The sequence below is a fragment of the Rutilus rutilus genome, assembly GCF_951802725.1.
Source record: "Rutilus rutilus genome assembly, chromosome: 20".
NCBI classification, from domain to species: domain Eukaryota; kingdom Metazoa; phylum Chordata; class Actinopteri; order Cypriniformes; family Leuciscidae; genus Rutilus; species Rutilus rutilus.
In genome coordinates, this window is record NC_140225.1 from 9,457,034 (window position 1) to 9,483,425 (window position 26,392).

The following is a 26,392-nucleotide window of genomic DNA, read 5'->3' on the forward strand; positions in this document are numbered from 1 at the left end:
GTTGAGAGTTGTTCCTTTTTTGTCGATGCGAGTCAACATAAGTAATAGGCAGATAAAATTATAAAAGGCGGAAACCCCCCAGACAGGCAGGGTTTGTGAGAACAATTAACCATTTTTTAATCCAATCCAGTTAAATCAGTGTTCATCATGATTCGTAGACTTCCCAGTTCACAAAAGAACACCTGTGTCCTGTGTTAATGCAGCAACAATGCAATAATCAGCTCTTCACATTTTGCTTAGTGGGATATTTTATTTGAATTCATTCAAAATGTCTACGATTTAAAATAAAGTACAACTATGGTTGCTAAGCTTAAATACAAACATACACTCAAATACAATCATCTTATCAGTCTCAATCAGTGACAATGCATTCTCCTTCAACACACTCCGCATCTGCACAAGATTGCACGACCAATAGCATGAGTGCAATTACAGAAATCATACAGGGATAATAGGATACTGTTTAAAACATACTTTTTTCCTTTTTTTGGCATTTGCCGTTGTATGAGTGATATATGGCCTATCAGACCCCTAAGTTAAATAGGTTTACACTTCTATGTGTTTTACGTGTTTGTGTCTTCATGCTGATTCTGGCTGGAGCGTGTGTGAGATCCCTGCCACTCTTGAGATCTCTTTGATTAGCTTTAAATGAGAATCTTTAATGGAGTTAATTCACTCCTGGACAATAACTGAGCTGTCTATGTCCCAGTCAGATTGACACTAAAAAGAGTGTTGCAATGCAAGCAATTTATTTACATGCCATATATATATTCATATATTTATAATATTACATAGAATATTAATGCAGGGCATTGGAAAAGCCCTTGAAAGTACCTTTCATTTTGATTAAGTGTGGTACCCTTGAGTAATCTTTGTTCTATAGAAAAGTGGAAATCCATTCAGAAAATTTCAACCCAGCTATTGAATGGTAAACCCTGTAAAATGTTGTTTTTTTGTGTGTTTTTTTTTTTTTTTTTAAAGGCACAAGTTCAGCCATAAAGAGGAAAAATCTAATTTGTTATTAAGTCCTATCTGACATTTTGGTGAGCTTGGATAATATATAACTCGCAGTGAATATGTTTAAAGCTAAATACAAATTTGAAAGGTAAATACAGTTAAGTCGCTTACTATATAAATAGTTAGAACTACATCCCTAACAATGGCTATATCTAAAGTCATAGCTACATTTCGATTGCAATAGTGTTAGGAGTGCCGAGTCAAATATTGAACAATAGGAACTAACATAATTAAGCTATATATCATTTTTAACCCTTTGCTAATGGATCAAGTCTGGATTTTATTGGGCTTTACAGTATTAAACTGTCACTCTTTATATTAGGTGTCTTTAACTACTATGTACCTACATCTATCTATCTATTAGGTACAATGTACTTATTGTGTTCATGTTGAGGGTTAAGTAGAGGGTTTACTGTTAGTTGCATGTAATTACTATAGTAACTACATGTAGCTTGTAACAAGAACACAGTAAAATAAAGTGATACCGAACACAGTAAAATAAAGTGATACCAAACACACTTTTGCTGCTATTGAGCTGGGATACTGGTAAGGTTAGGGACAGGTTTGGTGGTATGGGTAGGTTTATAGGGCAGCATTGGTAGGTTTAATGGAGCATTTGTGGCCTAATGGTTAGAGAATCAGACTTGTAACTGCAAGGTTGCGGGTTCAAATCTCAATACTGGGACTGAACAAACAGCATTCTCTTCCACCCTCAATACCCACAATTACACCCCGGGCACCACAGCAAATAACTGCCCAGTGTTCACTACTCACTACTCCTAATGTGTGTGCACTAACTTGGATGGGTTAAATCAATGCAGAGGACAAATAGACAAAGAGGGTTACCATACTTGGCCTTCATGTCACTTCACTTCACTTAAAGTGAAAGAGAAGGGTCAACAACTAAGTAATTAGAGAAATGAATTACAGCTGTAATTTCATAAAGGTATTTTTAAATATACGTACAGTGTAAGAAACGTGTATGAACACAATAAGTGCATTGTATGAAATTATTAATATAAATGATAGTACACACTACACAGTAGTTAGACACTTAATATAAAGTGGGCTGAAAAAATTCAACTACTGCTTTGAATGAAATATGCAGGATTAATTGGCTTATAAGAAAAAGTACAGAAAAACTTGATGACATCATAGATCTTCCGATACCTGATATGTTTTAATGTACAAATTTACATACTGTCCAGACTTTGAACTCCTGTACATCCTGCTTGTCATCATGTGTTGTCATATTGATGCAAGGACATCCATTCTTGGCAGATTGACTACATTTGATTATAGAGAACAAAAAGTGTGTTAGGCCACATATAGACACCAGAGCTGAAGACAATTATTTTTTTTGAGTTGTAGTCTTAACCAAGCCCTATAAATACTGTAACCCAAATGATGAGCCCATTTCTTGGTAGTGAAGTCTTTATAAGAACGGGTTTAATCTACAATATGTGATGTGTCTAAACTGGGGTAAGACTTTCATCAACAAACTTGAACAATATATACTATGAAGGTCTTGCTTTAAAGAAATGTTCCAGGTTTTAATTCAAGTTAAGCTCCATCTACCAACTATAAAATGTAATTTTTTGAAGGAACTACTTCAAAAAATTACTTATATTAAGTTAATTATAGTGCACATTAATTCCGTTTGGCCCATGTAAGCAGTTCTCAACCATTACATTATGGCAACTGGTGTAAAGTTTCATAGCGTTTCATGTTATGTGGTTATTTCAATTGCCTGGCCTGTATACTTCTATTGTAAGTGTCTTACTGTAACCACAAACTAATACCACAGATATTGAACAGAATTAGGTTGACAAAACTTTGACTATTCTTCTTAATCTTTAACTTGGGTCATATTGACCTCAGACACAATTAACTGAATAACAATTGGTTTTCTTAAATAAATAAATAAATAAATAAATAAAAAAGCCTACTTTTTTGTAAAACAAAGGGCTCAGCTTTAATAAAATCTACAAGTAAAAGTAACAAATAAATGCTGCATTTATGCTGCAAATGTCAGAGCTTGTAATAAATAAACCCAGAACATCCTTTTAAGACCTTCATATATGAAAGATAAATGATGAAAACAACTTTCAAATACTGTTTTACAAATTCAAGCCTGCCTGACCTACAGTAGATGTGCAATGCAGTCGCCAGCTAAGAAAAGCATATTTTCTCCCCATTGCGTAGTTGCACTTTCTGCAAGTTAGTGAAATTGATCCCACAGAAGCAAAGTGCAAAAATCCAGCGACAATTTTAACTAATATTTATGATAATCTACATTAAGCAGCAAAAGTTGAGTAGTCATTTTTACTTATTTTCTTATTGAAAAATTATAATACAGATTTATATTATATATTTGTATAGTTTAATAATTTACAGAGAAGGGCTAACTACAGAATGCACCTCTTCCTCCTGTCTGACTGGCAGTCGAAACCGCAAGGAGGGTAAGAGAGCCTGACCTGATGTGTGAATGGCTGGCTGGGTCGAGTCAGTGCTGCTCCCTAGTGGACATAATACAGCCAGTATACTAAGTTAAAGAAGGTGTAGGTGATTGGAAAAATGACACGTGACCACTTGTCAATGGAGTTTACATCTGTCAGGTCTGGAATCTTCACCTTCAGCTGAGCGGCTCGCCTCCTAAGATGACTCTTTTTTCGTGCCATTGGCCTCTCGACAGCGGCAGTGGGCCGTCCATAGAGGTCCCGACTTGTAAGGGGCTTACGGTATTGGATGCTGGCACTATCATAAGAGAACATGGTGTTCCTCGGGTCCCCAAGAGCACCTAACATCTCTGCCCCACTAAGGCGAAGATCAAGGTTCGTCAGGGGAATGCTTACATGGACATCAACCTTTATTAATATAAAAGAAGGAATAAATAAAACTGAATATTAGTAAATAAAAGTGATTTAGAATTTAGAGATGTATCAATATTAAAATTCTGGCCAATGCTGATAAGAAAATGTATGTTTTCAAGTTTTGGCCAATATTATTATGTCGGAATTTAATTGAAAATAAAACACTAAAAACTAAAATCCAGTAAATTTAGGCATGACCACATTATAATGTACGAAAAAAAAATCTGATTTGCTAAAGATTACATTTAACAGTGTTATTAAATTAGTGTTTTTAAACTAACTTGTGAATGTTTGATGAAGGTAATCTACATATAATAATATGAGACAGTATGAAGTCCAACACCTCTACTGTATTGATCAAACATTGATTACTTAGTGTAAACACAGAGCTGGTCAAAAACCCACCTGAACTTTGTTACTTTTCTCATTGTTGCTTTTTGCAGCTTTTTCTGCCACTTTCTTCCGTAAATGTGGACCACGGCCGAAGAATATGTAGTTGACGAAAGCATACTCGAGCAAGGCCAGGAACACAAAGACAAAGCAGCCCATCAGATAGATGTCTATGGCCTTCACATAAGGGATCTTGGGTAAAGTCTCCCTAAGATGAGTGTTGATTGTAGTCATAGTCAGAACGGTGGTGATTCCTAAAAAGAGTCAGTTTTACAATGCTTAAAAAAAGCTTATTTAGAAACTGGTTGACATTAATTGTAAATTTAAGAAGTGGGAAAAGGGAGGTGTAGAAAAATGTGTCTTTAGTTGGTGTGAAGTACTAGGTGTCCTCTGTGACACACACACACACACACACACACACACACACACACACACACACACACACACACACACACACACACACACACACCTAGTGCAACTCTTGCAGCTGAAGCATCATAGTTGATCCAGAAGGAGACCCAGGACAGGATGGTGATCAGTGTTGAAGGCATGTAGGTCTGTAGGATGAAATATCCAATGTTTCTCTTCAGTTTAAAACTGAGAGACAGACGAGGATACGACCCTGAAAGTGAGAAATTAAAGTGTTTTGTGTTACACACTGCAGCTAAATTTGGTTGTCATTTCACCTATTAATGCTTAATCCTGTTCTGTACACACACAGTTCAGTTCAATTTAATCACACAGTAATAATTCATTCAAAAGTTTGGGGTTGGTAAGATTTTTGTTTAATGTTTTTGAAAGAAGCCTCATATGCTCAATAAGGCTGCATTTATTTGACCAAAAATACAGTAAATATAGTAATAGTGTGACATTAGACACATACACGTTTACTATCTGTATGGGACAGGGCTTTCTCATCCTATGCTCCTAGACTCTAAAACGCACTTCCTTCTCATATTAAAGATGCACAAAATCGAAGCATTTTTAAATCCAGTCTAAAACCTAAAACTATTTTGTATTCCAGTGTGTTCTTTTGTTTTTTGTACGCTTTGTATTTCTATCTGTGTATTTTTTCCCTCTCTTTGTATTTTTATCGTGTAAAGTGCCTTGAGAAGCTGCTTTAAAGGCGTTATATAAAATAAAGTTTATTATTATTACAATTTAAAATAACCTTTTTCTATTTTAATAGATTTTAAAATGTAATGTATTCATGTGATGGCAAAGCTGAGTTTTCAGCAGCCATTACTCAATACAGCCATTACTTACTTCAGTGTCAATAAAAGCATTAATTTCTTTCAAAAGTATTTTTTTTACTGACCCCAAACTTTTGAATAGTCGTGTATATGCATGCACCTGTGGAGACTGTTACACCATATTTCGAATGAGCTTTTTCTGCACCGGTATCATGTTTCAGATTTACTAAAACAAACTGTGGTTGGTCGTTTAACATGTCAGTCAGATAGATTCCTATCTAAGTGGGCGGGTCTTGATGAAAATAAGCCGCAAACTGGACCAGACATTATGTAGCAGCATAATTTCATTCACATAAGAACAATATTACAGCTACACGCATACCACTTTTGAATTTCTGTGCTTACAAATATACAACTATTTTAATGAATCATGTTTGAACTGAAGTGAACTGAAAGAATCTTGGCATACAGTACTGAGGAGGGCTGACTCATCTCAAAAGAAAGTATAATCATCTCATGAACATGCAGGGAGTGCACTGTACCTGTGGCAAACACAGCTTTCTTAGACAGTGTTTTATAATCAATAATAGAGAACTGCGGCAGCTCAATGTTTTCCACCCCCGTCACCGAACTTCCTCCCTGCCAGTAGAACTCAATGTCATCTGTAGTGTAGCCATCTGAGAAACAAAAGAGGGACAGAAAGATTTAGAAATACACATATATCCACAAAACAGCATGCTGGCTCAAAGGGAAAGCGGCCTCTCTCACGTTCCCAAAGTCTGTGTTGTCAGTGGTGTAAATCAGCATGTTGATGCAGCGAGAACACTTCTGCGAGAGGTCCGGTCCAAGTCTAACTGCTAAAGATTGTCCCTGCAGACTCTGCGCGCTTATCTCCAAGAGAGCACAGTACTGTAGAACATTAAAGCTTAATTAGAAGATAAAGTATTACGATAGTCAATTCTTCCTGTGTCTTCATTAAGTCCAATCAAAAGAAACATCAGTCTATACTCCTGAGTGACTGAAGCACAGCGATAATCCTCATGAAGGTCTATTCTTCCCGGTCCCCTTCTCTTTAATGTTCGAGTCTGTAACGTTGGATTAATTGGTTTCTACAAAAAGGGTACACTCTGGTGTCCAATGACTGTTCCAAAATGTTTTAGGCCTGTTCCTCTTCCACTGTATTGACAGTACCAATAAAAAATTAAAAAATCTCCTAAATTGAGATTCAATTATTGTGGTTCATATCTTTAAATATTGAGTCAATTAAAAATATTTAGCTGTCCCATTTTTTATTAAAAAATTGTATGTGTTGAAAGATATAAGCATTAAGAGTTAAATGAAAGATCTAAGCATCTGAGTTTCTTAAAAGCGAACTGTGTGACATATCAAATTTTGGTTTGTAAAAAAACGGGTTTGTAAAAATGGCCAAATGCACATAAAATGAATAGCATCCAAATGAAAGGCTCCATAACAAATTGAATGCAAATGTTTACTGACCTTTTGATAAAAAAAAATTGTGTATAAAGGGATGGTTCATCCAAAAATGAAATATGAATGAAATGTATTCCAAAACTAGATATTTTGAGTGTTTTTTTGGCCATTATGGAAGTCAATGGTCTCCAAAATGGTTTGGTTACCAACAATCTTCAAATTATCTTCTTTTATTTTCAGAAGAACAATTTTCATTTTTGGGTGAACTATTAACTACTTTTAACTTATTTGTGGAAAGTATTTTTGTCTCTTATTACAGTAAGTCTGATCTTGTCCACATAAATCATGTCACCTTCAACACATTCTCATCATCCATGGGACATGATTTATGTCTGCCGCGTGAAAGCGACATGGTTTATGTCTGCTGTGATGTTGAGGTTTCTCCTTCCTGTTGTGATATGCATCTCAGAGCTCTGACATGACAGCAGCCTCACAGGAATACAGCTGTCTGACCAACAAAGAAGACACCCAATTACAAACACTGTCTGTCACACTGAGAGAGGCAAAGTGCAAAAGAGATGAGGGGAGGAGATGAAAGAGAGCAAAAAGAAAGAGTGACAGAGAGTAAGACATTTGCAGAGACTGAGAAAGATGAAACGGTGAGATTAGTCAGCACAGCCAGATTCTCTGCAGGTATTTTTCTTGATAAATTTATAATGATGCATGCATACATGCATTAGGATTATACAACTGATTGTGCCAGTTTTTGCTGCATTGCTGCAAGAAATCATGCATCTTCATTTAATGCTTTCATTGAAAATGTGGACTTTTTGCATTCACCTTCTCTCTATGTATTTTTAGAGCTGTCAATGTTTTATATTAATTTAATGGTATTAATTAAACAGAATGGTGTGAAAAGAAAATTAATAAAAAAGTGTGTTTCTAGTACAACAGCATAAATCGCTGCTTAACTACCATAGTACAATTTGGTGTTATAGACCTTAACTACAGTAGCCAGTCACAACTTTTTCCTGAAACCATAGTAACTTTGCAGCACGTCCCTTAGTTCAAACCACATTTGTTCAACGACATAGAACAGCGCTTTCATTCTTCTGACAAACTAAAAGACATAGAATGAAATTTGCATATATGAGATTGTGCTTAAGAGCATGATCTATATAAGTCCACATGTCATACTAAATTGAAACTATGATTCAACAGGTCAAGAACTGTAGTTCCAATCACACGACTTTGCAATGCTGTTGCATGGTTTGGGGAAATGTTAAATTGTTGAACTATATTGGTAATGACTGAACTTGAGAAAACTTTGCTTATGGTAAACGCACCCCTGGACAGTTTAACAAACTCGACTGTAAAAGGAATGTCTGTGTGAACTATAGGCCAGTGATAGTCTTGTGTTCAATGATAAGAAAACTAAAATAAACTAAATATTGATTCAAAACCACTTTAAGTCTATTTAAAGCTACACTGTGTAAGACTTTCTCCCATCTAGCGGTGAAATTGTGACTACAACTGAATATTACTTTCTAGCCCCTCTCATTCCGGGGGCGTTTTAACTCCTACGGTGGCCGTATTATTTCAAATCTGCCGGCAGTCGCGAGTAATCTCCCCCTCACATTCGTCACGGTGCCACTGAGTGTAAAAACTCGGAAGGCGAGGCTTGAATTTCCAGGTATGTCCCTCTTTGGCTAATGTATTTTCAAGATGGAGGCGCAAAATGGCTTCCGCCATTTGAGCGACTCGCTCGTATGTATTTTAAATGGCAGATTCTATGCTTACAAGAATACTTGATTAGTTGGTAGAAGTAATTACACATTAATGAGCGCATATCATTTTGAAAGAACAAAGTGTTTTTTTGCTAAGAATCAACTTAAAAAATTATACAGTGTAGCTTTAATGACACTATAATGACTTTGAATAATATTCATTCAGGGTTTTCTCAGCTAATACTCATATACATGATTAATTGTGGATATGCAATCAACCTATCTATTCAGCATGCTAGTCATGAATGCTAACAGTTAAACCGTGAACATCACTTACAACTTTCAATCTCCAGCGTGCAGTTCTGCTCATCCAGCGGGTATCTGCGCAAATCCATCATACATGCAGCTGTGGTAGTTATCCTACAGATATGAGGTGAAAAACAACACGATACTATTACAATTGAGCAGTTGTTTAGTATGTCTACAGTAATAGTAAAAGCAAGTTTGCTTTTGAGTTTGACTGATCAAACATACTTATATTATTTTAGAAAAATTGTTCAGATGTCAGAAGAGGTAAGTGAAACATTTAAGAGCAGATGGTGTTACAGCCACCTACTTCCACCTGTAATGAGATTTATATTCGGAAAGCTTTGCAGAATTTTATTTCATGCTGAGCTAATAATGATTTGACAAGCACACGTGTACTTCTTCATATTACAAAACAAATGTAATCATCTCCCTATCAACCGCCATTAAGTGAAATGTAGCAAGTAATTGGATGGTAATACACAGTAATATTTGCTTATTGTTTATTCACGTGTCATTTAAAGGTTCTCTCACAAACTGCCGGTAAAATAACACTGCAGGCACACTGCGTTATATCACTCTCGTGTTTCATCCCTCTTTATTCCTCTCCTGTGTAATTGCCTTAACGCTGTCTCAGTCATGTCTGCAGCGTGCAGCCCCTCTCTGAAATGCCTCTGGCTGGATCTTAATTATGTTGAGCTTGAATTAACATGGAAACACACACGTGATGGCCTTTCAGTGCGTGACTGCTGCACTTTTTGACAACTTATGATGGAATTGCTTCTTCGTTCTGCAGACCTGAATGGCTATAAAGCACTTTTTCCTGACAAATGCAACACAAACACACTGTATACACGTACAGGTACATTCACCCCCACAAAAACAGCTTATTATACTCCGTATTGTTTTTCTGGCAGAGAGACAGTTATCTAATCAGTGATCACTTATATTTATAGACACACACTAATAGGTGCACACCGATGTAGAGCAGCACATGTCCATACCTCTCAGGCATAGTACATTAGATATAAATTATACAGTATTGAGCAAGATGGAGAGAGAGGGAATATCGCACTATGTAGGGAAAGAAGTGTAGGACTGCAGCTTTTCCTCTGCAGAAAGACATTAATCTTGACTTTAATTAATCATCATTTTCCTTTTATGTTTGGTAGATTAAAAGGGATAGTTCACCCAAAAAAGAAAATTCTGTCATTAGCCGCTTTCCGACCAAGTAGTTCTAGGAACTTAGTTCTAGGAACTGTCCACTTCTAAACAGTTCTAAGAACTACTCTCCCCTAAACTCGGTTTTGCTGTTTGCGTTCGCACTGGCCAAGTGGCCATAGGAACTGGTAGGAGGAGTAAGGGAGTGACGCAGGCACGGTGACTTTTATTTTGACGGCGCGACGGACCTTTATTTTGGCGGCGCTGAGAACGCCAGAGCAAACAATGCTCGCATTCTCTGTGTTTATTAGTTAGCAATCTGTCTAACAGTACAGTTTAATATGTTATTAGATAGAACTGTAATAGAAAGTAGACAGTATATGAAAAAAAGGTTATTAGCCTATGTGGTTGATGTCCAGTGTTGCTAGCTGGGCAGATAAACATAATCATGTTTGGCTTGCATGGTCCCCTCAAAGTTGCGTTGGATTTTCTCTTCAGCATAAAGGTTTAGAGACCCATCTATCACTGTTTTCCATGTTTGTATAGTTAGTTTATGGAGTAAATATATAGGCTATAATCTGTGTGTTTACATTCTAGCTGTTTTAAAAATGGCGGGTGCTGGTGTTCCGCGTGCGTTCGGTCATCAGCGTACACTAACGTCATGGATAGTTCCTATAGTGCTGGTTTAGACCCTACTCTGAAGTAGGACCCAAATTAGTTCCTACAAATGGAGTTCCTAGAACTAAAATCGTTCCTAGTTCCTGCGGTGCGAACACGCCGACATCCGGGTACTTTAGCCAATAGTTCTAGGAACTGTGAAAAGGTTCCTCCGGTCGGAAAGCGGCTATTGTCTACTCACCCTCAAGTTGTTCCAAACTTGTAAGAATTTTTGTTAAATTGTTAAAGGGATAGTTCACCCAAAAATGAAAAAGAAATTAATTTACTCTCAATCGAGTTGTCCCAAACATATATGAATTTCTGTCTTCTGCTGAACACAAAAGAAGATGTAGATTGTAGAATACGGGTAACCAAACCTGTTTCGTTACCAACTTTCTTCAAAATATCTTCTTTTGTGTTCAGCAGAAGACAGAAATTCATATATGTTTGGGACAACTCGATTGAGAGTAAATTAATTTCTTTTTCATTTTTGGGTGAACTATCCCTTTAACAATATCTTCGGAAAGTTATTTCTTTTCTAGTGAGTCTTTAACAGGCCAGAATTGTCCTGATACACTTTTTTTTCTTCTATTTTTGTTTACAGTGACAATAATAGAAGCTAATCGGATACTAATTAATACTAATACTAATTATAGGATACTAAGGATTGTTTATTTTCTTAAAATAGTTGATTTTATTATTATCTTATTTTTAGCATAAATCTAACCGAATTTATTTTGTGTTTAAAACATCAAAAAAAAGAAGATTTTTTAAGTTTGGTGTCAATTACATTTATTTTTTGGAAGGAAATTAAAACTTTTATTCACCACAGATGCATTAAAATTGATTAAAAGTGACAGTAAAGTCATTTATAATGTAATGCCCTCTCTATTCATCAAAGAATCCTGAAAGAAATATTTCTCCACAAAAATATTAAGCAGTTAAACTGCTTTTAACATTGATAATAAGAAAAAATGTCTCCTGAGCAGCAAGATCTGAATATTAGAAGATTTCTGAAGGATCATTTGACACTGAAGACTGGAGTAATGATGCTGAAAATTCAGCTTTGTCATCACAGATATAAATTATATTTTAAAATATATTCAAATAGATAGATTATTTTAAATGGTAATAATATGTAATAATATTACTGAAATGTTTGATTTTACGGTATATATAAAAAAAAATTCAAACATTAAAACCCCCAAAGATTTGAAGGGAAGTGTACATTATGTACTCATGACTTAATTTTTTTTTGTTCTCTTTACATGTTATAATAATAATAATGTCTGGATGAAACCAATCCGGGGTCCAGATATGGACTGTGCTCTTGCTAATTAGTGAATGCTAACAAATAGCCTGGTTCAACCAGGACAGAGACAGCCTCATCTTTCTTTGGTAAACAGAACCTATATTGCCTGACTGAGACAGGATACGCTTCTCTCACTGGGCTTTAAATTCTAAAAAAAGCAACATCAAGACAGTCAGGGTAATAGGGTCAGCCAAAAATACAGCATACACATACAGACAGAGATAAATGTAAAGTTGCACGCACACAAAAGAATCTAACATTAATCTAATGCATGAGAGAGAGAAGAAGTAAAACAAAAAAATACTTTAAAAAACTGCACACACACACACAAACATTCTGACCTGAGGCCGTAGAGCACAGTCCCATCAGGATGTAGACGAATCATGCGGTTCTTCACAGTGACCCCATGAACAAAAGATTTCTTGTCATTTATGAAGTAAGTATCAGGCACCCAGAGTTGATCAGCCACTCGGTTATCCAAAGTAAGATTTAGAGGGATCCCTGTGTAGGACAGACGCTTATCGCGCCAGGACTGCTGGAAATACATGGTGATGGTATAGTCCTGAAAAACACACATAAAAATAAATGATAAATTTACAATTCAAAACGAAGACCAAAAATATCTGGACTCTTTCTGACTGTCAAATGCCTTCAAGTGCCCCTGGAAAACTCGTCCCTCCAAATCAGGCATTCATTATTACAAAAAAAAAGTCACACATTCAAGTCAGAAGCATAATGGAGAAATAGCCCAAAATTATAATACTGTGAACAATAAACCCAACTACATCTGAATTCAAAAGGATGAGAATTATTCATTTTTATTACTTATTTATACATGGTATTGAAATTTCATGTTTGTGTTACATAAAGCAAACTATAAAAGTTGTCTGATTAACTGCTAATTATCAGCTATTCCATACCTTTAATACTTCCTACTAAAATATAGCAATGTAAAACTAAAATAACTTGCAAAATCATTCAATATAATTTTCTATGAATGATTTCACTATAAATTCGCTATATAGCCTTGCTTTCTGCTAAGTGCTCACTGATCTCTATATAAAGATATATTTAAGATAACTATAAATAGATATAATATAAATAATATATTATATATTATAGATATATTATACAATGTTATTTACTGTATATTATGCCCCATCCAACGTCACAACACTCTGCAACGCATGTATCAGAGATTTCTGAGTTTTCCAATCATAACTACCACTTAGCTCAGTCATTAAAGTGCTCTGAATTTGTAATTACAATATTTCCGACTCCACTTGAAAGGCACATCATCATGTCCATAGTTATTTATGTGATAAACGTCACCTGTTGTTACTTTGCCATGACACCTTTGTGATCTTGAGGAGAACTGACTGCACATCATGATGAGGGTATAAAAAAAAAACCCTGAATATTGATTTAATTTCTACTCATTCCTTATTAATCATTAAGAATATAGAAAAAACATATTTTACTGTAATTGTCTAGACTGGCAATATGTGGGTAAAAAAAAAAGTTTTATATATATATTAAAAAAAAATTACTCTACGTTTGTCCAGTAAAATTAACTTTTAAAAAGATCTACATTTCTCATTTTTATCCATGGAAAATGTGTCATGGTTTAGTGGAGGGTTTCTGTCACCTGGTGGAAAACAAAAACACTTTTTTAAAATGACATGAAATTACCAATATAACCAGTAGATGGCTGCAGAGGACCAGTCATTAGCTCCTTTGCCATTTTTTTTTTTTGGCTTTTGGCTTTATTATAAAACCAATTTTATTGTACTAAAGTATGAAGTATAGTAAGAGTAGGAAAAGTCACAAAGTCTCATGCAATCTAGATGAAAGGAACAAAAAATAAAAATAAATAAATATTGTGTATACAGCATTTATCACAAAGTACAGCACAGATGCAAATATCATAAAAATCTATCAATAAATGCACAGACCTTGTCCTCTGCTTCTGACGCGCTGCCAGGGTTTGAAGAAGAACATGCTGAATAACGCGTATAAAATCCTAGGAGGACCCGAAGCCTGCCACTATTTTCATGAGTTTTAAAGGGGTATTGCTAAGTGGGTTTGGAAACCAGACAAAACGGAATATCTTCTGGAAGTGATTCGGCGTCCGGAGTCGGATCTGATATTTCAGTATTTTTAACTTGGGGATTCCATCTGATCAACATTTTGCCATAATCTAACAATATGAAATTTTAAGTGTAACTTTAGTCTCAAAACTTGCAAATGTATAATATACATAAAAAAAGAGCACACTACAATAAAAAATGTGCGTGTTCTCAGTGGTTTCAACAACGAAAACATGCATGCCTTTTAGGATATGCAAACGCCCCACTAACGCTCAAAGAAAATATGTCACATACTAATATATATCCCACTGCTATTTATCTAATTTCCTTTTCTGTCTGCATCTGTAATCTCAGGACCTACATCTTCATCCCACTCTGACATATCAAAGAGGATGTCAATCACCTCGAGGCTGAGCTTGCCTTCCAAGCCAAGACCTTTTCTCAGATGAGGTCAGATAGCCACTGCCTCCAGATGTGTAAAAACACAAAGCATCATCGAAGATGACAAGCTCTCCTTTGCAGACAAAACAACAAAATTATAACAAATGTGTGCTTCATTCTCCACAATATAAGGAAAATAAAGTTGCTTTGAAGTCGAGTTAATCAAGTCAGTGAAATCACTAACTTAAAATGAGATCCCGTTCCAACAAAACATCCATATTTCAAACACTAGGCTGCTCTCAGTAATTGCCACTTACATGACTGTGCACTTCATTTAGGTTGCTGTGAAAATGAAAAGGTCTCTTAAGAACCCAAATGTGTTGGGACTAACTGTAAAGTCAAAGGTTAGACTGTAAAACGCAGTCACATTTTCAATGAGGCTTCTGCTTTAACTCCATCCCCCAGTCACCACGTTTCTCAGTTGAATAAGAGATGAAATAAATTAAGTTGAGATCCCATTAAACCAACATGATAAGTGAGCGTGAATGTTAAACAGACAGAGTGGATTCACCCTGCTTCTCAGAGACACTCACAAGCCCCTATAAAACAATCACAGCATCTGTTATTCTGGCAGAAAACCTTGGCTTTAAAACCAGCTGTAAAAACCAACACTGAGATGCTGCAAAAAAGCACAATAATTGAACTAGCGGAATTAATACTTCTCAGTAAATCTCTGACAGAGCATATCATATCTAATAATCAGACCTCTCATATTATATCACATCAAATAATCGTACAGTGGAGATTTAGAAACAATTGTGAAATTCACTTTTTACCTTGTACCTGTACAAGTTGTCATTATTGCTGTGACCAAAACACAGCATCACCCAAGTTAGTTGAAAACCATGAAATCAGTGCTGAATGCCACATGCAATTAAAAGTAAAGTCCAACAGTTTTAAGATACAAACTGATGTAGCAAAAATAAAATTCAGTCAATAAATTTTTTTTTAATTAAAGCAATTTAATTTCTCAATTTTTCTTTTCTTCAATTTTCTTTTTTTGTAAGCATTTGAATAGTGCAGTAGAACAGGATATATGTTCTTGTGTTAGGATAGTAACAGTCATGTTTCTATTCTTAGCATGTTCAAGTTGTTTGCTGCAATGCAGTAAAATTTGATCCTGTCAATATTAACCAATGGAATATGCAAAACCTTTCAGTAAACACATAAAGAAAAAGCAGTGAGGAATCAAAATGAAGATAATTTGGATCAATTAGTATTCTGAGATTCTCCATATGTGTGATGTTATAAAAACACTGAAGATGTTTCGGCTGCCCTACTAAGGGGTGCAGGTAGGTCCTGTCCCGGCACTACTGCTTCTCCAGACTCATCTGTACTGCAAAGATTTGGTTAAAATTCTTCTCATATTCTTATATTGTGACTTAAACATCTCTATGCAATCACTTCATAACATGCCTTTGAGGGGAAAACTTTTTGAGATGGTGTAGCCTACTGCATGTATGCATGACCTTAAAGTGAAAACTGTAAATGCTACTAGTGTACTGTGATTTTGTTAAAAATTACAGGTGCTCTTTTCTAACTGCTGGCAAAATGGGCTTTCAAGCAAATTTGGTTGCCTATACAGTAGAATGGAAAAATATTTTTTAAACCGTTGTCACCTGACTAGAGAAAACAAGGCTGGTCTCTTTCCTTTCGTTAAATAGGTAGGAAAACTTCAATACCCATAATGCACTTGACAAGTTGCCAAGGCCACGCCCGCCAGTCTGCTATGGATACGCTTACCTGAGTCAAATACCACTTTTCTTTAGTAGGAAATACTTCTTAGCAAACTTTGAATCATAATGGTGTCGACTTGTATTGTTCCCGGGTGCAAGTACTCAAAGAGAAAACGTTAAGCTGGAGTGAGTTACTTTTGGTTTCCAGTGAAGGATCCAGCACATTGTAGGCAGGCAGTGGCTAAAGGCTGCAAATAAGCGTAAACATGGACACAATGCCGGAAAATCTGAAAAACCTCTGTGTTTGCAGTCAACATTTCAAACTGGATGACCACGAACACAGTAGGCCAAACAGAGGGGAAAAACTGAGAGAAACTGCTGGTCAGTCAGTTCCGCCCAACCCCCGAAGCAAATGGCATTGTGTACAGGCAAAGTCCCTTTGAAGCAATAATCATTTTACTCAGTGGCCATCTTTGAAATGCCTCTCAGGCAGCTATTCACAGCTTACTGACCCCAGAGAATGTCTAATAAGGCGAGAAGTTTCACTCTCAGTACACTTCCGGCTTCTGAACTGGTTGCAGTTCCACTATGATTCCATATGAGGGCGCTCACAGGACGAGTGCAGAATGAATGGAGGTCTATGGCGCTATACTCATCAAAATCCACTTTTCTCAGGATGTAATTTTTTGTCTAGTAATTTGAATGTTGTATTCGAAAGGAGATGCAAAGACATTACACATTGCTGAGTCACTTATTTGCTTTAAAAAGACTTTTAAAGCGTCAATGACGTCATACACATCGTCCGACCAGAGATACTGCTTTACGGCAATCCTTCAGTCACTTTGGTGCTTTCGCGCTCTGCACTTTCTCTTCTCTCGAGGCATCGACAACACAGCTGACACAGGTAAATACACGTGCTAGAAGAGTTTTTGTTTTGTTTGTTTCTGGTCCCGCTTCGGATGCCACGATGCCATCAAGCGGTATCTCTGGTCGTAATCAGTCCTTCTCTAACCAATAAGCGTTCATTAGCAGAATGCTAGCGTGTTATGGGCAACAACAACTCGACCTGTAAGAAATCGAAAGGACATAAGTACTCGTTCATTCAACTTTCGACCTATAACCCATGTTGAACTTGCAAAACCTACAATCAAATCTGAGATTTCTCAACGGCAATCGGGTGAAAGAGACAAATTTAGCCGTCTAGCCCCATAGACTCCCATTCATTCTGCACTCATGGAATTGAAGAATCACGGAAAATTCGGTACAATAGGACTTAATAGGGAGTGCGCAGGCTCTCCGTAGATGGGCTCTGCTGACCCCAAACTTTTGAACAGTTCTATATACAGTATATATTTATGTCCACGGACACATGATTCAGACTCCAGACATTACAGTGGCCTAGAAATGAAGTGGCTTCATTTTATTCTACATGAAGCAGGTTGTCCCACATATGGAGGCCACAATGAGGACTTCATGTGACCAGCTGTGTACTACTACACTAATAATAATAATTATCATTATTATTATTAATTTGTTTTACATTTTAATTTATGAATTATGAATTTATTATTATTCAAAAATAAAATGTACAAATATTTTAAAAAGTATAATATACAATAACCAATAATTATAATTAATAATAATTATAATAATGTGGTCTTGAGGATGGTTCTGAGTTCTGAAACATCATATCATGTATTTGTGATTTACACAGTATTTTCATAGTACCATGAATTATTTTATTTCAAAAGATCAAGGACATTTTATTTCTCATACTATCACCCTTTTTATATAAATAAAATCCATAACTACTCTTCAGACGTGAAGTGTGCAGTCCCATGAAAAGCAGAGAAAGCGAAGACCGAGTCAGAAAGCGAGAGAAATGTGAAAGAGAGACAGGATGGGTGTGCCTCAGGTTCACTTAGGACAAATGCCTCCTTCAGAGTCTATTATTAGAAGCAGCTGTTGCCCCTGACAACCGCTTAAAATCATCAGTCCAGCACCTCAACTTCTTCACAGAGCACCCTGACACACAAACAAAAGCACATACACAAATGCTTAAACAAACACAACATCACACACAAATGGAGGCCATACCTATCACAGTCACACCCTATCTCACAGTGCGGTCTAAAATGAACTCATTTCTCTGTGCCCAATCCATCACACAGAAGACATCACAGAGGAACAGAAGAATAGAGGCTGAGAGAGACACTCACTTCTTCAGGATTTAAAGTAGCGAATAATACAAGAAGAAAGATCAAGAAAAATCACTAGAAAACAATCTGCTTTGGCTTGATTCAGCTTGACGCGGCATTCAAGTCAATGTGAATTTAGACTTTGTTTATTTAGACAAACAGTTTTTTTCATGAATCTTCAGAAATGATATGAATCAACACAGGGCCTGAAATATAAATGTAGTATTGTGAGAAAAAGAATATGCATATTGATATATGATTGCATAGGCACAGCCTGAACCTTTTTTCTAGTTTTACTATTATTTGTAGTTTTTTATGGTTAATATTATTGTAGGCTAATTGTCAGCTCACTAATTCGGCCCACCCGGCCTTCAACTTAAAATGAGTGTGACACCCCTGACCTAGACCAAATGCAAGTTTACTGAATCAATGCTTACATATTTTGGTGTTAGCTTGCATGGCTTAAGTGACGTCAGCAGAAAAGAAAAGTAATTTCGGAGGAAGATTAAGCTATATATTTGTTATTATGAACACCCACTTTTTCTTTAAAATAACCTGATTAATCTTATGAACACCCAGTTTTTTTACATTTACATTTATATTTACATAATCATTTAGCAGACACTTTTATCCAAAGCGACTTACAAATGAGGAGAACAATAGAAGCAATCAAACCAACAATAGGGCAACAATATGCAAGTTTTTCTTTGGAATAAACTGATTAATCGTTCACAACAAGACTGAGAAAGTTAATAAAGTCTCTGTTGCTTAAGTCCACACAACTCGTTAGTAAAACACCAGCATTATGCTGCGGCAAAGAGTCTGCTTTTTTTACTGCAATCTTAACATGTATCCGCACACTGCAGTCACGGGATGTGAGCGAGGGCAACTGAGGTAACCAGCAGTGTACATTAACAATCAATGCAGAAGCTTATAAGAGCTGGCTATGAAGCTGTGACAGCATTGAGAACAGCTGACCTTCTGCAATGTTCTTAGGGGAGCTGAGGTAGATTATCTTTTAGTTGAACGCCGTTTCTAAATTGGTTATTTAAATTCGGGTTTCCTCACTCCTCCGCCAAATCACCTTTTGCAGTTCTTTATGAACCTGCGGTTTTCTGTGCTAAAAAAAGCAAATAAACAGAAAACACGTCTGTCGATCTCTGCTGCTTCAATCCTGAAGTGTTATGAAAATCATGTCAGAGTGTGTATGTGTGTTTTCATTTCAGACAATCAAATAGGAGAAAATAGGATGAGAGAGTTTGGACCAAAGGAGTTCAATATCTGATTTTCTAAAAGCACTTGGGATGCACTGATATTAAAATTCTGCCCGACAGCAAGCCGATAATTACTTTCATTGAATGGTCCATAACCAATAAATCACCGTTATTAAAATGATATGCTTATAGTTATAATGTCAAAAAAACAAAAAAACAAAAATACTAGAAGCAAATTAAGCCGTCAATATTCAGCATAAAAAAGAAATTGCGTTTCTACAGATTAAGTGTGCATTACATGCAAGGTAATCTAGATGTAAAAATGAAGGAAAGGAGTAAGGGTGCTCCGATCAGGATTTTTGGGATCACAGGAAGCAGTATTTGCCATGCGATCACCGATACAGATCTATTTGAAGCCTTGTTTTATAATGTAGAATTATTTATAGGGATGCTCCAATCAGGATTTGAGTTTCATTTTTGAAAATGGGGGAATCCCCCCCTTAGGTGACTCTTGTGGGGAGTTTTTCATTTGAGGGCGGGAGGGGCCATTTTTTAAACATTTTCCAAAAAATATATATAATTATCTCACCTAAATGTTTGATCATGCAGTGCATTTTTGTTCTTACAATGGGGCAAACATTGCACAATAGAGTACACACAGCACAAGCCTGATTTCAAACTCTGAATTGAATTCACAGAAAAGACAAGTAAACACTTTACAAATAAACAATTTACAAGCAGTAGCACAAATAATGAAAATAGAATAAAGAAAATAAGAAATACTAAAGAAATGTAATAAGGAATCAAATGTAAAATAACACTAAATGGCCTTCCCAAAATAAATTAAATACAGATTAATCCTTACAATTAAGGTTACAAAAGTTATTCATTCAGGAGCAGTGAGTGTCATTAATGTTAATCAAACAACAAAAGACATTATCAATGAATTATTTAAATTTTTTGACAGTCTTCCATTCATAATCTAGAAAAATCTTTAGTCGAGGGCAGCCCTATTATGCTTCATTACATTTCAGCTTACTTTCTCTGCAAGATCTTGTTAGTGTCGCACTGCATTTCTGAGCGCTCTCTCGTTTCCCTTGTTATGGTTTTGATCTTACGCCCGTTTCCCTGGGTATACCTGTTTGCCTGTGTCTTGTGGTGCGTTCAAGTCCTCCGTGGAAGTTCGTATTTACGAGGTGGGAAGTCGTGTTTATGACGGCAGGTGCGTTCAAGTCCCTTTCGTCTGAGTAAAATGGCTGTGTACTTTCTCTTAATGAATTACACAAAAATAGAGCAACGTTCTTAAACTCTACTTCTAGAAAATAAAGAACAAGGCATGTGCATTAGGTGTGTTTTGCTTTTTATGTTTTGGATTAATTTATGAAGCCACTGTAAACTTTATTGTTACGTATTATATTGTTATATTATAATGCTATCATATTTTGTGCAGGCAATTAGCTTACTTCACTGTAAATAGAAAAGCCTGACAATATCACTGCTAAATATCTTTAAATACTGTGGTATTCCAGCACATTTCCAACTAGTAAAGATCGGGGCTTAAAGAAAATCCCAAGCTTCCCACTCGTATTAACGACATTGTGGTGGCGTTTTTTGTATTGTTTCGCCTTGGTTTTGACCCTCTGCCCAACAGTATAAAAAGCAATCATGAGAAGCTGATTTAGATAAAGAACTTCACAACAGAGTATAAGAATACTCAATGTTATGCCAGATCCTTTCTTCCTGTCAAGAATGAATGAAACCATCCACCAGAGTCAACCTTATAACTTCAAACTCCACAATAACTGGGTTTTGGGTTAGTTTCTTACCCTGACTTTGCCACAAGAGAGGAAGCTGACATAAATTGGTCCAGGTGGTATTCCTGCAATGCATATATTTAATCTGGTCATTTACATGTTGAATTATTTTTGTATTTTTTTTACTATATAATTTCTAGAAACATAGAATTTCTAGAAACAGCGAGTCCTGAGGGAGACACTCTCTCACTAACTCCCTCCACCATGTGTCCTCCCTGAAAGGCCTCCCACCTGCTAAAATAATTAATGTATGACAAATCACCACAGAAATGGCTTTTGTTCAGGCCCACTATCCATAATTCACGAAAAAAAGCTCTTTCCAGCATGAGAAATGTGACACCTTGTCATAACAAAAGTACAACCTCAACCTTAGACTTGAGTATCCTAGAAATCCCACTGAGTGCATTAGTCTTCAGACTTCAGAGTGGAAATGCACAAGGCTACACCTGAAGTTTATTTCAGAACATATTTTACTATTATTCTTACAACTTTTTTATCATTTTAAATGATAGGTTAGGCCCACTAAGTGGCAAAAAGACTGAGTGGCAGCATTTGTTTTCAGCGTGAATTCCACACAAAAAAAACACAAAACACATCAAAACGTGAAAAAGCTTTGCGATTTACTGTACAACTAGATTTGACAAGAAATCTGAGGTATATTTTTACAGACTGCTGAAAAATACAGAAAAGAGAAGTATATACTGTATGTCTATATGTGTGTATATATACATATGTATATTTGTATGTGCGCATGTTTGTATGTGTCCCCTTTTTCCTTTCTTTTTTCTTATGTTCACATACTTGTAACCTTTTGTTGTGTTAACTCGTATTCAATAAAAAAATTAAAAAATCCATTACTTCAACCAGCACCATCCTGTGGGTGTGGGTATATGGGGCCTTGTGTGTATGTTCCTCACAAACTTGCTTATTTTGGCCTTCTTTGCTGAGTCAGAGTAAAAGAATATGTCAGTTCAGCTCCAATGCCAAAACAATCATAATGCAAAATGAACACAATGTCTATCTAATATTACAGTCAGCTGTGCTTGTGAAAGAAATAGGAACAGCTTGTAACTCTTTCCTGAATGGACTACAATAGCAAACTAAAGTTTATTCTACCACTTTACTAACTGTAGCCTTAACAGGTTGTGTTGACAGATATGTATGCTTGCTTAATAGCCCACCATCTTCTATTAAACAATCTGAGCAGCCTGTGGACTCACCATGTTCACTTCTGACACCATGTCGATACTAGAGATGTCAATACTCATAACAACATCAACCGGAGGACCTGCAAAGCAAACAGACACCACAATCTCTCTATGGTCTCATGACAGTCAATTATCCATCCATCAAAATGGTCACATCCAAAAAAGTGTTTTAAATCAATATAACGTCTTTACCTCCAAAGTCAGGCCTGAGACGGATGTCGTAGCCTTTGAGAAGTTTATCCACGGTGACTTTGACGTATGACATGTTGCTCCGTTCATTCACACTGGGGAAGAGTAGTTTAAGAAACTGTGACTCAACTGTGCGGAAAGAAACCATCTTAAGCCTAAAATCTGGTCTTGTAGCATAGCAAAGCTGGTTTTAACTGTCTTCTAGCCTGGGCGACCTGGTCTTAGCTGGTCTACCAGTATGGCCCAGCTGCTCTAGATAGTCCCTCAGGCTGGCCAAGCAAGTGAAACTGGTTTTCATCCAGACTCTGAAAACCAGTTTCACTTGCTTGGCCAGCCTGAGGGACTATCTAGAGCAGCTGGGCCATACTGGTAGACCAGCTAAGACAGTTAAAACCAGCTTCCAGACCATCTGAAAAGTGCCCAAAACCACGCTAAAACCAGCCAACAGGCAGGGAGACCAGCAAACCATCTTTGGCTGGTTTAACATGGCTCTGCAGGGAAAGCAGTCAGACTGATCATACAGATATACACAAGCACGTTATGTCTTACCTGTTCGCTGGCGGGCTACGGCCAAGCGTCAAAGTCACGAGCATGAAGAGACACAAGATCCCCGCGCGCCACTGATCCCGAGCGATCAGCATCTCTCTAATCGACCGAGTTGCAATATCCCAAACTTATTCTGAAGAAGCGCTCCAGCGATTTCAACTAACGTTACACAGCAACGTGATCCAAATCCAAAGTGGCGCGCGAGGTGTTCTTGCGGCTGTCGCGCTCCCCGGTGCTGACGCTGCTGTCGGAGCGTATCAGTATGCCGGTCAGATCCCATCGCCAGCGGGTCACTGGCCACGACAGCTCATGGCACAGAAGCTTGAACGTACAGTCGCGTTTAGATTATGCGCCTATCCCTTCCGTGCATCTAAAATTATTCATTCAATCCGAGGAGCAGGCAGAGCTGACGTGTGTGCACCTGAACGCGCGCGCCGGCTCAAGAGCTCTTTCGCGCCATCTTTCAATTTGCTGTGCATCACGCGTCCGAGACAGAGTGAATTATTTGTTAGAAACTCGGAAAACGCATTAAAACAGCGGGCACTGCGAAAAACGCATTAATATCTGCAGATCTCCATGGAGACTGTTGGAATAATTAATGTGTCGGCCGGGAAGGACAGGCGTTACCGAGGGCGCTGATGTGAGGAAAGAACAGTAGACCGTGTGTATTAAGTATAGCGATTCTGTTCAAACAGACAAGTCAAACTAATAATTTGTACGGTATTTTATATAGGCTAATAGTCGTTATCTGTTATAAACGGAGAGCAGGAACCTAAATTGGTAAGGTATTAAATAATAAAGGCAGATACAGCATAGAAAAATAAAGGAATAGGCGAGACAGGGTTTTGTTGTCACAGTAACAGTGGGTAAAATCCATTTACAAGCAAATTTGTTTTCTCTAGCAATGGAATGTTGTTTTCAAACACTATTTTTGGTAGCCCACTTTCATTTTCTATTCTTTAAAAATATAGGCCTATGTGAAATCGTCTACTGTGATGGCTTCACATCTTTAAACAGACTAACAATAACATAGAATAAGATTAAGTTAAGTTTAGGTTTGGACCTTCATGCTTTTCATTCAAAACTGAAATCGACAATTGGTAAAGTAGTCTGTTATACAGTATATTTTCTATGATACGACAGGGAGAGTTTACCTCTAGCAGGTAAACTTTCAGTCAAAAGTGTCTGCTAAACTACAATATAAATAACTACTGCTATCAAGTCATCTACTTTGCCTGACAGGAACTAAACTGCATGTCAGGGCCGGTGGGAAGAAGATTTATTGTTTAATGGAGCAAAGAGTTTGAGACACGATGGCAGGCTGCTTTCTTCCCCTCTGGACATTAAGTGTTATGCCTGGATGCTCAGCCATATGTATAGCCTTTGTAAAGAGCCTTCAAAAAAATAAATAATAATAATACGTTTTGAGCTGACCTGAAATATCATGAAGAAGAGGGTTGGTAGGAAAGTAGGTTTTGGGGATCTTTAAATCCTCAAGTGCACAAAGTCCAAGCCTGGTGGGAAATTAGGTCTTGGAACAGCAGAAGGATCTGTGTAAGAGGGCACTGGAGTGAACGGTGCAGATAAGGAGCTCAGTTGATCCAGCTAGAAGAAAATATTAAAAAATGCCAAAGATTTCAAAGCAATGCAGACTTAAAAGTAAAAAGACGTGGAATGATTAAGAGAATTGCTGACAGAATGTGATGCCAGAATTCGTTGTGGCTTTGAAAGTTTAGTTTCCCATTCAGTTATATTCATAATTTTTTATATTCTTTGCAATTCATTACACTTATTTCAGTGATTTGAAAGACATTTACTTAGGGTATTTTGTGGGGTTGCCTCTTGATGTCAAATTTTGGTCTTGAAGCAAAACCGGTTGATAACCTGAGGTTAAAGTCGACATGAAACGGAAAATTTGAACACATGCACACACATACTGTAGACATTGCATCAACCCAAACTAGAGCAAAGAATCAATACTGAATCCCATTCACCTTCTATTCCTCACAGCGTGTGTCCATCAAGCCTTATTGAGAAGTGGCTATCTACTGGGAAAACCACAGACCACAAATATAACGGCACCCAGTAAGTGAGTGAGTGAAAAATACCATCCTGATCATTTACCTGCTGCTTCTCCTCACTGGCTTTCAGCTGGCTGTTGTGTTACAGATTCAGGGACACCATTATGGGCTCACTGGAAGATTCACTCTATAAAAAGCTAAAGGTTCAAAGCAAGGTCAGTGTCAGTATTCGTCTATTTTGATGGCACATTCATTGGCAGGTTTTTAATCAGCGATTCACTGCTTGTGGATAAAATGGCAGTTTTGGGACATTTTCAGGATGATAAACCTAACAGGTCTGGCATTGCACACATAACAAATCATAAAGTCTTCCTATTTGAAAAAATAAATAAAATGATGCACTATACAATATTTTGTCAATCAATACAAAAAATGAGAGGGCAAAATATGACCCAGACGGTGGCAGTAATGCTGAAGGCTTGAACCTTAGGAGACACAGCTTGCAGTACTGTAATGGAGCACAGTGGTGGCACTAGGGGGCGCTATCAACTAAATAATGTCTTGGAAACATAAAGTAGATTCAGAGAATATGAAAAACAGTGTAGAGAGTTGCACTTAATCGAAGGTATAAGATTTAGAAGCAAAATCATTATTTTCACAGTCACAGTTTTTTGTTCACAGTCACTAGTTGTATGAGTTTTTGTCTTCTGTTGAATAAAAAAAAAAATATATATATATATATATATTACTTATATGTTACTTTTTTGTGTTCAACAGAAGACAGAAACTCTAAAAATGTAATAAAATTATGATTAAAGTTTCATGTTGCTTACTTAAAAGTTGTTTTGGCCCACCTACTGTACACATACACGGACACCAGAACACCACATCCAAAATCATGAGCATTAAATACGGTTTGGTTCCTTTG

At 36.7% G+C, this 26,392-nt stretch overlaps 1 protein-coding gene across 2 annotated transcripts; it reads right to left on the reverse strand.

Moving 5' to 3' along the window:
• Positions 1-978: 978 nt before the first annotated feature.
• On the reverse strand, positions 979-23,923 carry gabrb1 (gamma-aminobutyric acid type A receptor subunit beta1). Of its 2 annotated transcripts, XM_084391314.1 has the most exons (10): positions 23,447-23,923; positions 22,901-22,992; positions 22,721-22,788; positions 12,409-12,629; positions 8,969-9,051; positions 6,016-6,150; positions 4,750-4,902; positions 4,296-4,534; positions 3,651-3,884; positions 979-2,303 (listed from the first exon to the last, which is right to left on the reverse strand). In XM_084391314.1, exons 1-10 carry the CDS (start codon positions 23,536-23,538, stop codon positions 2,256-2,258), a joined length of 1,365 nt encoding a protein of 454 aa, XP_084247440.1. In that variant the 5' UTR covers positions 23,539-23,923; the 3' UTR covers positions 979-2,255. The 2 variants fall into 2 exon arrangements, with proteins under 2 accessions (XP_084247440.1, XP_084247439.1); XM_084391313.1 differs by lacking the exon at positions 979-2,303 and having other exon boundaries at positions 3,444-3,884; positions 23,447-23,556.
• Between the last annotated feature and the right edge of the window lie 2,469 nt (positions 23,924-26,392).